Source organism: Castanea sativa, chromosome 2 (assembly GCF_040712315.1).
Source record: "Castanea sativa cultivar Marrone di Chiusa Pesio chromosome 2, ASM4071231v1".
NCBI lineage: Eukaryota > Viridiplantae > Streptophyta > Magnoliopsida > Fagales > Fagaceae > Castanea > Castanea sativa.
Genome location: NC_134014.1, coordinates 11,129,495 through 11,144,990, shown reverse-complemented (window position 1 = coordinate 11,144,990; position 15,496 = coordinate 11,129,495). Strand labels below are relative to the sequence as shown.

General features: G+C 32.9%; 2 protein-coding genes across 2 annotated transcripts; both read right to left on the bottom strand.

Annotated features, from left to right (window-relative positions):
- Positions 1-578: 578 nt before the first annotated feature.
- LOC142626073 (uncharacterized) lies at positions 579-3,212 on the bottom strand. The gene is made up of 2 exons (XM_075799847.1): positions 1,578-3,212; positions 579-965 (listed from the first exon to the last, which is right to left on the bottom strand). Exons 1-2 carry the CDS (start codon positions 2,937-2,939, stop codon positions 792-794), a joined length of 1,536 nt encoding a protein of 511 aa, XP_075655962.1. The 5' UTR covers positions 2,940-3,212; the 3' UTR covers positions 579-791.
- Positions 3,213-7,069: 3,857 nt separating this feature from the next.
- Positions 7,070-8,717, bottom strand: LOC142623766 (multiple organellar RNA editing factor 3, mitochondrial). Its single transcript, XM_075797221.1, has 4 exons — positions 8,186-8,717; positions 8,005-8,102; positions 7,661-7,726; positions 7,070-7,552 (listed from the first exon to the last, which is right to left on the bottom strand). Exons 1-4 carry the CDS (start codon positions 8,563-8,565, stop codon positions 7,317-7,319), a joined length of 780 nt encoding a protein of 259 aa, XP_075653336.1. The 5' UTR covers positions 8,566-8,717; the 3' UTR covers positions 7,070-7,316.
- Positions 8,718-15,496: the final 6,779 nt, after the last annotated feature.

The window sequence follows — 15,496 nt, the reverse complement described above, 5'->3', positions numbered from 1 at the left end:
CAAAACCAAACTACTATAATCAAATTAAATCCTGGAAGTGGGGTTCGGTAATGCATCCTTTGTGGAGTTCCATGACTATGGTTCGAACCCCACTTTTGACCTCCCCATCCTCACACTATATATAGCAGTAAAGTTGTGATCACCATTCAAGAAAAATACTACAACAAAAACCGCCACTCATAGGAACCAATACATACGGCCAGAATCCCATCATTACCAAAATTAGTAAACGCTAGCCTAGCATTATTGATGCATTCTACAGGAAAACAACAGGAAATATAAGCTGCCTGACTGGAGGAAAACTCACAACCGAATTACAAATGCCAAGACTTAACCAAAAAAGCAACAATAAGCATATTAGCCCATTTTAGCATATGCCTCTAAGGTTCCAACAACTAATAGTGCTCAACTCATAATTTGTAAGAAATTTGAAAACATTGCAGTGCACGATTGCATATTGAGGTTCATTGAATAAAACAGAGAAACATATGGTAGCAGGCATCAACCAGAACATATGTTGTCCCACATGTATGCAAGAAAACTGCACACTGTTAATCAATTTCAAATTTCAAAACCAATTTCAAGAAACAAAAAAGAATCATTTCCAGTCACAAGCAGTAAAACAAATAAAAAATACATCATACATGTGAAACAATCCAAAGGGTGAAATCTTCAAAAACATTCATGTATCCAAGCAAAATGTTATTATGCCCCCACAAATTTTTGAGAGTGGAAAAAGTATCAACCTGTATATAACGGCTATCGAGTGAAGAAAAAAAAAAAAAAGTCCTCTAGTCCGCCAACTTAGTCAAGCGGTGAATGGTACTTCTTGCAATCCTATTACCAGGATCAATCTTCAGAACAGTCCTAAGGTCTTCTGACCCCAGCTTGTACTTCTCCATGCTTTCATAAAGGAGCGCACGCTGTACAAGGACAGACACATTTGCTTCATCGTGTTCTAGAACCTACACAAGAAAATGCAAATTATTGGGTTTCTTGTTCAGGGAAATAAGGAGACCAAGAATATACTGTGAGTTAATCAAACTGAAAGAAAACAAGATCCACATCCGTTGATGGGCAGAAAAGCAATATGGCATTCAGTTGTCTACATGACAATGAATCAGAGTGACACACCAACATGCACCATTTGTCTGCCTATCTTTTTTTTAAAATTGGTCAATTACCATTACCCACAGCAAAAGAAAATGACTTGGAGCAGGAAACAACAATCCTTGCCGCTGCCACACACCAGTCGATAGCAGCATTCAAGTTTTGATCAAAGAGGCAGCATATTACACATGAAAAACCCATCGTGTATTTAACTGACGCCCTTTTTTCACAGCTAATTCTCATTCTTTTCTATCTGTGATCTGAATGTTAATAAGCATAACTAGAATATTCATTAGTTCTAGTGTACTTCTACTAGAGTTAAGTTACAATACAAAAATGGAGGTCCTATGATTCAACAAATCACATGAAAGTCACAGATAGTCGTCTACAAACCGAAAGATAACATCAAATGCGTAAACATCTCTTAGAATCACCAAACAAAGAAAAGGAAGAACATACTATCATACCTTTGTACAGTCTGCCACAGCCTTCTTATACTCCCCAACCTCTTTGTAACATGATGCCCTGCTTGACAAAACCTCCACAGAGGCAGCATCATCACCAGCTTTCTCAATAAGAATTACAGCCCAAGAAAGCCACTTAATCGCATCAGCATATTGCCCTTGCTTGTAATTGTCCATACCCTTGTTCTTAGCCATTGAAGCCGACACTCCAGCAGGCGGGGGTGGAAGCCCTTCAAGCTCAGTTGTAGAACCACCCGCATCATGTTCTCCAAATCCTCCTCCAAACTCTGTATCCAACCCCCAATCATCAACTTCTGATTTTTGCTGTCCTCCTACAGCACCCCCAGCTGAAGCAGAGGATGATGAGAACAACATGTCTAGCGGATCACCACCAGAATTCTGAACAGGTGTCTGATTCTTAGAACTGAAATCCGCACCAGGGATCCCAAAATCATTCGTTTTTGAATCAGAACCCGAATTCACTCCAATAAAATCATCATTACTCGAGCTAAAATCACTAGAAGGAAATGTCTTTGTGCTCGAATTAAACTTGGGCGCATTCAGAAAATCCCCAAAACCATCATCACCAGCATTAACCTTACCAGTACTACCACTAACACTACTTTTACTTGCAGAATTAACACTAGGACCGGATTGTTTTGACCCGAAATCAACTAAAGAACCAAATGGGTCCTTATTAGAGCTCTTCATCCCACTCATCCCAACCCCACTACGAATCGAAGGGCCTCCAAGATTGGAACCCTTATTAACATTAGTATCATTGTTCCTATTAGTATTACTATTGCTATTGCTATTGCTATAACCAGCATTAAACCCACTTGTGAAACTCCCAGAAGAACCCCAATTCCCACCAGTATTAACCGAACTACCAGTCTTTGGCAATGAATCAGCCATGTTTCCCATCGAAAACGAGGTCTTATTCGACGATGGGGAGGAATTCTTCAAAGGGACATTGGAATTGGTCTTGCTCTGTCCACCCAGAGCCGAGCTGACCAAATCCCCGAACAAATTCGGGTTCTTTTCGACGATACCAATACCCGAACCGGAAGCAGAGGAGGAAGACCAGGTCTTGCCGAAGATGTCACCGACCATGGAAGAAGTGGGGCCGGACGAAATGCCGGGGCGGGTGGCGGGTTGGGTCGGAGCGGGCTGGTGGGTCCAGGAGGGCTTGTTGGGCTGCCACGCGGGTTTGGGTTGTTGGGTGGAGGAAAACGAAGAGGTGTAAGAAGAAGAAGAAGAAGAAGAGGAATAGGAATGGTTTTTCTGTTCGTTTAGGGATTTGGGTCGGGAAGATCCGATTCCGAGATCAAAGTCGAAGCTGGATTTCCCGTAATTTGAATTCATGGTTGGTGTTTTTTTTGCTTTTCTTGAAGGAAAATACAATTCAGATCGGAATGTGTAATAGTAAAAATTGAAAAGAGAGGGAAACGAAAATGAAATCTGGGACGATTTGAGAGCGTGCGTACCTGAGACTGATAGATCGGAAAACAAAGCAGAGAGAACCCGTAGAATCAGATCACAGCAAGAGAGAGAGAGTTTGATTGAAGAAGAACAGAGCAGGGTGCAGGTTTCGTTGATTGTCTAGGAGTCTAGCGCTATGTTAATGGAAATGCTTTTATGTCTATTTTTGTAGGATCCTAGATATCCATCATTATTTTTATTTTTATTTTTAATGGGAAAATTAATGAAAGAAAAAAAAATGCCGAAATTTGTTTCTGACTTTTACTTTTATCATTTTATGGTTTGGAATTTTTTTTTTTTTTTTTTTTTGGGAACGGTTTTGGACAAATCTCCTTAAATTATAAATTTACAAACCTCTTGCTAAATCACCTTGAATTTTATTACGTGCTGACTACAGACATGAATTTTTTGAATGGTCCAATAATTTTTGAAAAATTCTTAGGAGAAAGCATTATTTTATGCTTTTAGAGTACAAAAAAATTACGCATGATTTTTTTTAAAAAAATTTTAGATATTAATTTAAAAAATTGTATATACAGATATTGATATTTAATTGAAAAAAAAGAGCTCAAAATATTTTTCTAATGTAAAAATACTTGTAACAAATTTTGTCCGTAAGTAAAGCAATACAGGCATTTGGGGGAAAATGAGTCTTTTTTATACAATCAAGAATTATTAAGATTTTATCAACAAAAAAAAAAAAAAAGAATTATTAAGATTATCTTCATAATTATTTTTTTGTATTATTTAATTATTTTCTAACTCTTTTTTATGAACTTCTGGTTGATTTGTGAGATTTCATATAAATTTATATATATCCATATACACTAGTTTTATCAAGTGATCTTATTTGAGATTTAATTAAAATTTTTTTATTATTCTCTCCTTTTTTTTTCTTTTTTTTTTTTCCTATTTAGGTTGATAGTTTTTAGTATACATTTATAGTTACAAAATTTACAAATAAAAGAAATATTACCTATGACAAGAATAAAATAAATTTAAAGTGTAAAACAATATAATCATTTATTTTTGAGTTAATAATAGAATCTAACCAAAGTCCTCATTGCAACTTCACTTAATAATAAGAATCATCCAACAATAAACAAAAATGATATTTAAGACATAAGTTGATGAATTAATACTAACTAAAACTAGATAAATTGTCGTGATTTGGGCATAAGATTAAAGAAAAAAACCACAGTGTTCATCTGTAGTGTTAGAGTGCGTTTGGATACCGTTTATTTTACTGAAAATTGAAAACACTTTAGCAAAATAATTTTTAAATGTGTAAAGTGAAAATAGTGCCGTGAGACACATTTTTAATAAAAAAGTTGCTAAAAAAAATATTTGTGGATCCCGTGAACAATGCACGGGATCCACTGGTGTGACAAAAAGTCAGAAATGCAGTTAAAAAAAAAAAAAAAATGTAGACGCAGTAAACGTGCTATCCAAACGGTACCTTAGACATAGATTTAAAGGGTTGAACAATTGGAGTTGGGACTGTTCTATAGAAAATTAGCAGGCAAGCCCTATATTTTGTGAGATCTAGCTTTGCAAAATCATAAGATATTTAAATAAGATTCTCAACCAAAAAAAAGAAATTAAATTCAATAAGAATATAGTGTAAAACTTATGTTTTGCTCCTCCAGTTTCTACATTCCACATCATTATATTACATTTTAAAGAATAAGCACAACTATACCCAATCAATTCTAATACTCATTTAAAAATCTAACTTGACTGAAAATTTATTGAGATGTTATTATGTGTGAAAGGATGTATTGACTTAAGTAAAAAACTGATGGAACAATCTCTTATTGGATAATGTAAAACATGAGTTTTACACCTCATCCTTATTCAATTTGGACTCATTTAAATAATATCTTTTGACCAGAGAATCCAATGTAGCTGAAGCTCCAAGTTTCAACAATTACGCCAACTTCTACATGAGGGGTCTACTTTTAAATTTCGCCATAGTAGGATAACTCAATTACTCAACCATTTAACATTTTCTGAGTAAGGCTAGTGCCATCCATCACAATTCACAACCACGCCCCTGCCTTCATCAACCAATACAATGACAATCAAAACCATTTCCATGCTGTCTAGTTCCATAAATAAATATTGTTAAGGGTCAACCTTGTCATCCAAATTTCGAGAATTAAGTATCTTCGATCCTCCAAGAACACAAACATCAAAAGGGATTTTCTAATAGCCTAGAAACTAGAAAGTACAACATCAGTATAATAATCATGAAACTTATTTGGAACAGGACAAATACTAGGGGAAAATTTAACGTTCCTTAGGAAGAGCAGATGCCCAATTAAACACATAAGGAGTAACTTTCCAAAGAGAATAATATCTTTCCCAAAAGGAATCGAAAGCAATTCAATTATGCGTTTAAAACATTAAATTTAATTAGGAAAAATGTTCTACAACTAAATAACTATATCTAAGTTTTGTCCTACATATTAGTTACATATACAACTAAATAACTGCATCTGCATAATACTCCAAAAGGAGTAGTTACAAATACAATTGTGATTTCCGGAAACGTTTTTATAGCCTAATCCAATTAGTACATGCCAAAGTGAGACCAAAACATTAATTTATTAGTAGTCCACAATGACAGAATTTTTTTTTTTAAGGTAAGCCCACAATTTCAGTATATAACAACAGATTGCAGCCAACCTGTGATGCCCTCATCCAAGTCATAGTCAGTGCAGCCTGAATGAATAGGTGTGATTTCTACTTGAATACTAATAAAGGTGGTTTTATAAGGTTATCATAACAAATAAGAGATTGCAGGTGGAAGAGATGCAAGCATAGACTTGCCAAGACCAAATACTTGCATAGTTATAGCTCCAACCTTCCCAAGTATAACAAACAGCTCTCAAACCAAGCTTTAACGAATGACTTTTGCAGCAAATTCTTCATTCATAATTTCTCATAAAGCTTCAAAGTGTAAAACAAACAGAAGATTTGTCCATCGATTTTCATATATAAAGGGTTTTAAAGTACCAAAACCATCTCTAATCTTCCTAAAACGTGCTTCCTTTGAATCATTGATTCTCCACATATATGCCTCAAAACTCTAAACAACTATTTCTCCCTCCCCCCTATTTTCTTTGATTCTTCTAGGAAAAAAAAAAAAAACTCATTTAGATATGTACCTTGCCCAGTTTCACCAAATAACCATGGCTCTGTGAAGCAGGCAATTCCACTTCACAAAGCCTCATCCCAGCTATTTAGTGCCAAGATCTTGTTTTGGCATTTATTATTATATAATATTCCTAAATGTTTTCTCCCTACTCCAAGGAATAGAACAATCAGATGGAGACCACATTTTATAAAGTGGAGATCACTAATTCAGATCTCCTCTTGCCCCTTTCCTTGGGACCAAAAAAATTATATATATATATATATATATATATATATATATATATATTTCATCACCTAGTGCTCTACTTTGGTCTTTGTATATAGTCGTCTCTGCTAAAGGAAAAAAGCATCAGCTCTCACATGTACCAACCACACTGAGATATAAGCATCCCCTTTTACACCTTCCAGCCACAACCACCCCCCCCCCCCCCCCCCAACCCACTCCCAAAACACAAACTCACTGACCCTGCTATGACTTGAATATTCATGATCCAGTCCTAGACCTTACAGCATATGTCCACAAAAGAATATAAAGATGACTAACAGTTTCACCATTCCTAGAAGACCTGAAGCAGACTGATTCCAATATCAATAAAGTACAATCGATCGGTCACTTTGACATAAGAACTTATAAAATAAAATAAAATAAAACAAAACAAAACAATTAAATTATGTTTCCAAATCTATGACAAATAAAAGAAAAAAAAATAGGGAGCCATTATTATGATCAACAACCCCTCCCCCTCCTCCCCACCAAAAAAAAAAAAGAAAAAGAAAAAGAAAAAGAAAAAGAAAAAGAAAAAAAGAAGATCAAAGGAAAAGAGGTTTATGACCAGGAGTACATGATCAGTGTTGCTGAATGGCACACTTTGTACTCTATTTGTAGAAGTCGTAAGAAAGGGAGTGAATTCCTACAATATATTCACATTTGTTGTCTTCATAAAGATTCTAAATAATATGCATAAGCTGACATGGAACATAGGGAACAGAGTCATTATGCATCAAATAAGAAATCCAACATCAAACTGTGACTCAATATTCTAAGAATTCCAAATATCATGAATTACCAAGCATTGCCCCTGTTAATATTGCCACTGTTCATTGATAAGTCCCTCCCTCTACTCTAGCTGAATTCTGACTATCCATTGATGTTGATTGCTGTGCAGGCACTCCGGGATTGGCCATGTTAGGTCTGTGCATCTCTCTCCGCTGAACCTGCATTGTTTCCCGGCGCCTATCATACCGTGGGCGAGGCCTGTTCCTAGTTGCTTGCTGTCTCATATCAGAAGTATATTGTGGTCTATGTATGACATTCCCATCAATAAACAGATCCCCTAAACTCAAACCAAGAAAAAGATAAGTACAAGACAATACAAAATCATATACCAAAAACAATTACTACACTGAACATCGAATAAAATTCAATGTCAAACGATATTCACCTCCATAATCTTTGTTGGGCACATCAAGATACGAATCTGGCAACACCCAGAGCACACCAGGTAACCCTATTCAAAAAAACCAAATAAATAAACATAAGCCAAATTCAATCAAACACCCAAGCCCTTAAACCCTTCATTCCAAAACCCCAAAGCACCCATCACAATTAATCATGCTGAATTATTGATACTGTAAAGAACTACATAATTGGACACCAACAATAAATTAAAACACAATTTTTTTTTTAGAAATAAAACCCGAAACCCCCTATGTACCCATAAACAACAAAATCAAACAGATTCTATCAAAAAATCCAAAATTTATAAAAACCCAGAAAAGATTATACCTTTAACTTTATAAGAAAGCTCCTCGGAAATCAAAGCACCAAATCCAGTATAGGTGGTCGTACAAACAGAGTATATCTTCTTTTTTGCCTCCTCTTCACTATAAACCACAAAAATAAAATAAACCAAAAATCCAAAACAAAAATAAAAATGTGACTCAAAAACAAAAATAAAAAGCATTACCTTCCGAGAACAGTGGCTAAGGTTTTGATGTAGGAATTGACCATTTCGTCTTCGGAGGGTTTAGGGTCAGTGGGGAACTCCATTACAATGAGCCAGTGCTCGTAATCGCAGCCATCGAGAAGGATCGTCTCCTTGGGTGGGCGGTTACTCCAGTTCGGAGACGGGTCGTTGAGGGGGGAGTAGCCCGACCCGGAAGTCTTGGGTCGGGTCTGGCTCGTTTTGTACCAGCCCGGGGCGAGCTGGAGTCGGGGATTGAGGAGGGTTGTGAGAGCAAAGCGAGAACGAGAGGAGAGTGAAGAAGAAGAAGAAGAAGAAGAAGAAGAAGAAAGGGTTCGGGTGAGGAGTGATGCTAGATTGCGCCGTGCGGTGAAGTACGCCATTGCTTAGTTCTCTGCTTGATTATTTCTCTCTCTCTCTCACTCTGTTTCTAGGCTGGGGCTGAAAATGTTTGGTAATTTGGGATTTTTGTGGGGTTTTACATTTGAGGATTTGTTTTTGTGCGATTTTTGTTTTTGTCGTTTCAAAGTTCAAACAGCCAAATTTTTGGCAAAAATACATATAACACCCTTTTTAAGTTTGGTATCATGTCATTTTCGTCATGTAAGTTTTATTTTTATCATTTTAGTTATGTAAGTTTGTATTTGTTAACGCTCGGTTTGTTTCAATGAAAAATATTGTGTAAAGATAGTTTTTCTTATTTTCTAATGTTTTGTAGCATAAAAAAATATGAGTCAAATGAAACTATCTTTGGTCAATATAAAAAGTATGGCTTATTTTTAGAGATTATTTTCCATTAAATTTTTTTTGAAAAACAACTCTATCTTACAGCAAGCTAAATAAGGGAAGTTAAGAGGTTGTTTTTCAACTTATCTAAAGTTGCTACTAAACATTGAAAAATGAGATAGTTTTTTAGAAAATATTTTTTAGAAAATGACTCATTTTCTAGAAAATATCATTATTGAAACAAACAAAGCATTACTGTTAGTTTTTTTTGTCCATAACTCTTGTCAAATTTGGTCGATTTCTTGCTTTGGTCTTGTAGGTTTTATATTTTGTCATTTTAATAAGGGTATAGTACTATTTTGGTTCCTAAATTTTACCAAAAGTTTATTTTCCATCTTTAAACTTTAAGAAATTTATTTTTCGTTCTTAAATTATTGAAAAGTTCATATTTCATTCCTAAACTATTGAAAATGTCTATTTAAATCCTTAAATTTTACTAAAAGTTTTTTTTATCCCTAAACTATTGAAAATAATTCTTTTTTATCATTATTTTTGTCTTTATATTGTTTAAAAAGCTCTTTACAAAGTTTAGGGATGAGAAAAGAACTTTTTAAAATTTATAGACAAAAGACAAGTTTTTAGTAAAGTTTATGGACCAAAATAATATTTTACCCTTTTAATAATATAATTTTTTTACATTTTAGCAACTTTTTAAACAAAATAGATGAAGGACTAACAGTGACATCAAATTTAAACTTACAAGTGCAAATAACAAAAATTAAACTTATATGATCAGAATGATAGTTGACCAAACTTAAAAGGGTATATACACATACATATATATATATATATATATATATATATCACATTTTTGTCTAAATTTAAAATTAAACCCCATGTTTTCATTATTTAAAATTAAATTTATTTTTTTATTAAAAATATAATTCAAACCAACACCCCATTTTGAGTCCAACAAAGTGAGTTTTCTCAAGCTGTAACTGTTTTAAGGTAAACACCAATTCATTCAATACTTTGTTGTGGTCTTAATTTCACTAACTATTTTAATTCTTTGAATCTATTTTGTTTTAGAATAAGTTTCTCTACTACACTATAATATTACTTTGAGAATAAATTGGGTCAGGAGCTGGCGTAAAAGGGCTATTTTATGCCAGCCAACCATAACCTGCCACGTCAGCAAAACACTTTATTTTCAATACACTGAAAACACAAAACTATTACCCAATTAAAACCCATCAGCCCTCTCAAACACAACAGAACAACACCTTCAGACTTCAGACCTGGTGCACGGCAAACCCAAATCTCATCTCCTCCTCCGCCTCCTCACACCGGAGCTCCACCCTGTCACAGATGCTGCCGCTCACGTTGTTTCTACGGCTGGCAAAATCTGTTGGAGCCATCACAAGTGTGGTGTCGCAACTCAAGGTGTGTTTTTTCTATGATTTGTTATTCCCCAAATTTTAGATTTCGAAATATTGATGGATTTGGATAATTTTTTGGATATCAATCACTTGATTTGGTATGGATTTTGCTTTTCTTTTCTTTCTTTTTCTTTTTTTTTTTTTGTATTTTCATGCGATTTGATTGGATTCTTTAGTGGCAGGTTCAAACCCCAAAAAAATAAAACTCACTGTGGTATTTTTTTTTTCCAGCTAGCCTAGGTTCTTAAGAATTTTTTTTCGACTCCAAATCATGATTCCAGCAACAACTCCGTCGACGACTGTGGCGGGGTGGAGCTCCGGTGTGAGGAGGAGGAGGAGGATATTTTAATTTTATGCTTAGAGCCCAGATGGCTCAGAGCATTGTTCTGTTTATATTTTAATTCATAAGAACGCGTTGTTCTGTTTATGGCTCAGAAGTCAGAGCCCAGATGGTTGCACAGTGGCATCAGCAGCAGCAGATGAAACACTGAAATTCTGGAATGTCTTTGGAGCCCCCCAAGTTGCAAAACCTGCTCCAAAAGCAAACCCCGAGCCCTTTTCCCATGTAAATCGTATCCGATAGTGAAATTACTCAACAACAGGGACAAGGAAAAACGCCAATCCGAATTAAATTTTACTTTTTTTTTTGTTTGTTTGAAGAAAGATAGTGATGTAAAGTTTTACTTTTTTGCTGAATGTGTAAAGATACATTATTTCTTTGGAAGGGTGTTACTCCTTTTATTTCTTTATTAATCCAATCAGATGTATTGTAGTGCTTAGTCTTTTTGGTTCTGCTTCTGCAGATCCTTGTATGGCTGTAACTCTCTTTTCTGGTTTAATGAAATTCAAGTCCACTTTCAAAAAAAACTCGAGAAAATTTTGTGTTGTATTCTCCTAATTTTTCTTAGTGAAAACTTTTGCCTCAAAAAAAAAAAAAAAAATTGTCATGCTGATGTGGTGGGTCAGGATTGGCTGGCGTAAAACAGCCCTTTTACGCCAGCTCCTGACCCAATTTATTCTCTATTACTTTTTGTGGGTAATTGTTCATATATAATAATAATAATAATAATAATAATAATAATAATAATAATAATAATAATAATAATAATAATAATAATAATAATAATTGGTAGAACTGAGAGAAAATTCAATTAGATTTTAAATTAAAATTCAATTAGAGTGTAATTTTGTGCCATGTGTCCCGTCTAATCTAAGTTTTTAAATTTTTGTGCTAAGTGAGTTAATTCAATGTAAAAATTGGATTTCAATTAGAGTTTAATTTTGAGATATGTGTCCCATCTAATCTAAGTTTTTAAATTTTTGTACAAAATGAGTTAATTTAGTGTAAAAAACGAAGAGTCTAATATAAGTAAACCATAAAAACATAATTTTTGAATGATTTTATATTTATGTGCTTTTTTTTTTTTGTAGAACTAAAAAAAATTCAAGTTTATAAGTTATCTATCCATCTATATATATATACATATATATATATATATATATATATGTAAAACTGAAAGAAAATCCAATTAGATTTTAAACTGGAATTCAATTAGAGTTTAATTTTGCATCATATATCCCATCTAATCAAAAATTTTAAATTTTTGAACCAAGTTAGTTAGTTTAGTGTAAAAATTGGATTTCAATTAGAGTTTAATTTTACGGCATGTGTTTCATCTAATAAAAAAAATTTAATTTTTGTGCCAAATAAGTTAATTTAGAGTAGAAAACAAAGAGTTCAATATAAATAAATCATAAAAAACATAATCATATATCTAACACTATATATAAAATTAGAGGAAGAGAGAGTTTGAATGATTTTATATTTATGAGCATTTTTTTTTATAACTAAAAACAATTCAAATTTATAAGTCATCCATCTATATATATATTAATAGGTAAAACTTAGAGAAAATCTAATTAGATTTTACAATTGAAGTCCAATTTTGTGTCATGTGTCCTAAATTATTTATTTTTAGAGAGAGTTTTATTTCTTAATTTTGGAATCAAATGTTATCATAAATATCTATTCAAGTAAGTTATTGTGTACAAAAACCAAAGAGTCTAGACTTAATGAACATAAAAATATTTAAAAAATGAACAATTTACATTTTCTACCTAATAACATTCTTACAAGGCTTTTTAAAGAGTTAAAAAAAAATAAGAATAACTATCAATAATATTTAAATTATATATGTAAGATTATTATACTATGCATCTTAATGTGTATCTTTTAAGTATATCCATGCATATGCATGGAGTTACAAGTTAGTTTAAGTAAAAGCCCTTTTGAACCCCAGTTTTACAAAGTACAATTTAAAAAACTTTTATTTATTTATATATTTAGATATAACTTTTTCAAACAATTCCATTAGTTATTGACATTTGTCATAAAAAAAAAGGGGTGCATTACATATTAAGTCCTCTCCATTACGTGGGAGAATTTGTGAATAACACTCATTGAGGAAACAACATTTGCTGAGAAAATGGGATGATGAAATTTTGATATCATAATGACATGGCAAGCATAAATTTGGGTATGGTTCCTACTGATATGTTTGGTGGGATGATTTTAGGAGGAATGAAAAAAATAAAAAGAAAAAAAGAAGAGTGGAAAATTGAAGGAAATATGGGGGTGAGGGGTGCTTGGTTGGGAGAGGAGGGGAAGAAGAAAATGATGGGGTTTGACTATTTTTGCTCCGAGCCTATAAAAATTTGATTTTTCTAAATTAGAAAGAAAATAGAAATGAAAAGGGAAAAATGTGTTTATGGTAAAATTGTCATTCCTCACTAATGAGCATTAAAAAGAAAAATTCCGTTTCATCTGTTACTCCACTGTTAGTTGATTTTGTGTTTCTTTTATGTTTTTTTTTTTTTTTCTCATCTCACTTTTTGTCTTTTTCTTTATTTTATTTTTATGTTTCTTTCATTCTCAATCTTCTTTATCTATTTATTTTATACCAATTTTGGATCCTTTTGGCTTGTGCTCTTAATATGTATGTTTAAAATAAAAGTGAAGTGTCCATAACTAAAATTTTTATTAAAAAATTGTGTTGCCTTTTGTTTTATTTAATAGGAACATAATTCTAAATTTATATCAACTTCATTTTCCATAGTTTTCCATCTTTCCATTTTTCCATCTTCCCAACCAAACACCTTTGAAAGAAAATTAAATATTTTTTATTTTCCTACTTTTCTATCCCTTGCCCATTTTCTATATACTCCCACTTTTTCACTCTTCCAACTACTAATAGCTACTTTCTTACATGATTGTGATTGTGATTGTGATTGTGCCTCACAAGCACATTTAGAATGTCTAGATTCTCAAAAAAAAAAAAAAAAAAGAAGAGAAAAGAGTGCAAAATACAATTAAAATGCTATTTTGATTTTGTTTCCCACGCTAATGTTCTTTATGTCACTTAATATTATGTTGGTAAGGAAAGATAATATCAAATAAGAGAAACAAATATCTATGGTGGTGCATGCAGTTTTGGTATTGGCGTGTGAGTATATTTCCTTATCTCATCCCTGTTTCCCTATATATATGTGTGTGTGTGTGTTTGTTTGTTTCTCAAAAAAAAAAAAAAAAAACTATCGTGGTGTTTAGAGTTTTTCTTTTAATACATTTTAAGTGAGGGATAGGATTTCAAACTTTAAATATCTTCGTTAAAAATATCATAAAATGTTCTTTAACCTAAAGATTATTGACAATGTTGTGTTTTTTTTTGGCCTAAGTGTGTTTAGAGGTTTTTTGATATCTTATTTGAGAATCATATATTCATTATCTAAATAAACTTATATGCTTTCTAACATGAAGTTTATTCGACAGTCTAATATTTGCATAGATCTTCTATATGGTTTTTAAGAGAGAGAGAGAGAGAGAGAGAGAGAGAGAGTCATCTCAAATGGATGACAAGCAAAAATTGACATAGAATTTGGAAACCAACCAACACCCTGACACTATGTGGTTTGGCTTCATTGTAGGAAATATAACTTTAAAGTCTGGCAAAAACTTTTAATTTTTGCTTTTTGTCTTTGATTTTATTTATTTTTTTAAATTTAACAAAATTAGTTTTTTTGAAAATAAGACTTTTAGTTTTTTATCACACATTTAATATAAAACTTACCAAAAATTGTATCTTTTGTATCATATTTAGCAAATAAGTTACTAAAAATTATGAGATATCTATAAAACTTGAAATATTGTTTGATTGTCATTGCTGTAAAGGCAACAACTTAAGACATGCCAACATAGCGAAATTTAATTTTAAGATTATGATCGTCATAATCTTGACTCAATATCTACATTCCATAACATTGTGATTGCAAAAGTGTTAACATAAAGATATATTAACTTAGTATTATTAATTGTTCAGCAAAAAAAAAGTTAGTATATTAATTAAAATCCATGTTGCCTTAATATAAAAGGTTAATTTTAAAATGATATGTGAGTTGTAGTTAGTTTAACTGATAAAGTCTATTGTTGTTCAATAAAAGACGATAAAATCAACAAACCTTCTTGCCTAGACGAACCCATCAGACACCTTTGTCTATCTTGCCAAGTCATGGACGAAGGAACGCAAGCCATTAAATAGAGTATTTAATACCTTGGACAGTTACAAAATCAGCTGTCAAACCGTTGGAAGCCTATCAAAACCTACATTACTGAGCTTAGAGGCGTTACAAAACGACACTAAAGCCACAATAAAAGCCACAACGGCTAGAAGCAATAGAACCATATATAAACATTCCTCAAAACCATAAATAAGGTACACATCCTAATATACAAATACGCCGTAGCTCTGATATTCTAAGTGCTCATACTTTCTTAAAGCTTCTATATGCTGACTTTATCATCGGAGACTCTGTGGTAGACACCACACCGGTGATCACCTAAGAAGGGCTTTTCACGACAATTGCAGGCAGAAGGATGAGGTAGTTGACTCATCTGGACGAACCTACTCTATTGACGATTTTCACATCATCAAAAGATATATAGATTTTGAAATTCTATCGTATCAATATATAAAAAAAAAAATCAGTGACATGGGTGTCCTTTTGTCCCAGAACTCCACCTTGCTACAACCTAGTTGTTTTAGGTGGATTAGAAAAGAATTGGGACAATCTGCTAGGCCTTTCAGTGCTCCAT

Excerpts from the sequence above, each read along its gene's own strand:
- LOC142626073 (XM_075799847.1), bottom strand. The coding sequence starts at position 2,939 with ATGAATTCAAATTACGGGAAATCCAGCTTCGACTTTGATCTCGGAATC. Across the intron at positions 966-1,577 it reads CTGTGGCAGACTGTACAAAG|GTTCTAGAACACGATGAAGC; the intron begins GTATGATAGTAT and ends TTTCTTGTGTAG.
- LOC142623766 (XM_075797221.1), bottom strand. The coding sequence starts at position 8,565 with ATGGCGTACTTCACCGCACGGCGCAATCTAGCATCACTCCTCACCCGA. Across the intron at positions 7,727-8,004 it reads GCTTTCTTATAAAGTTAAAG|GGTTACCTGGTGTGCTCTGG; the intron begins GTATAATCTTTT and ends TTTTTTGAATAG. Across the intron at positions 7,553-7,660 it reads GCCCAACAAAGATTATGGAG|GGGATCTGTTTATTGATGGG; the intron begins GTGAATATCGTT and ends GTTTGAGTTTAG.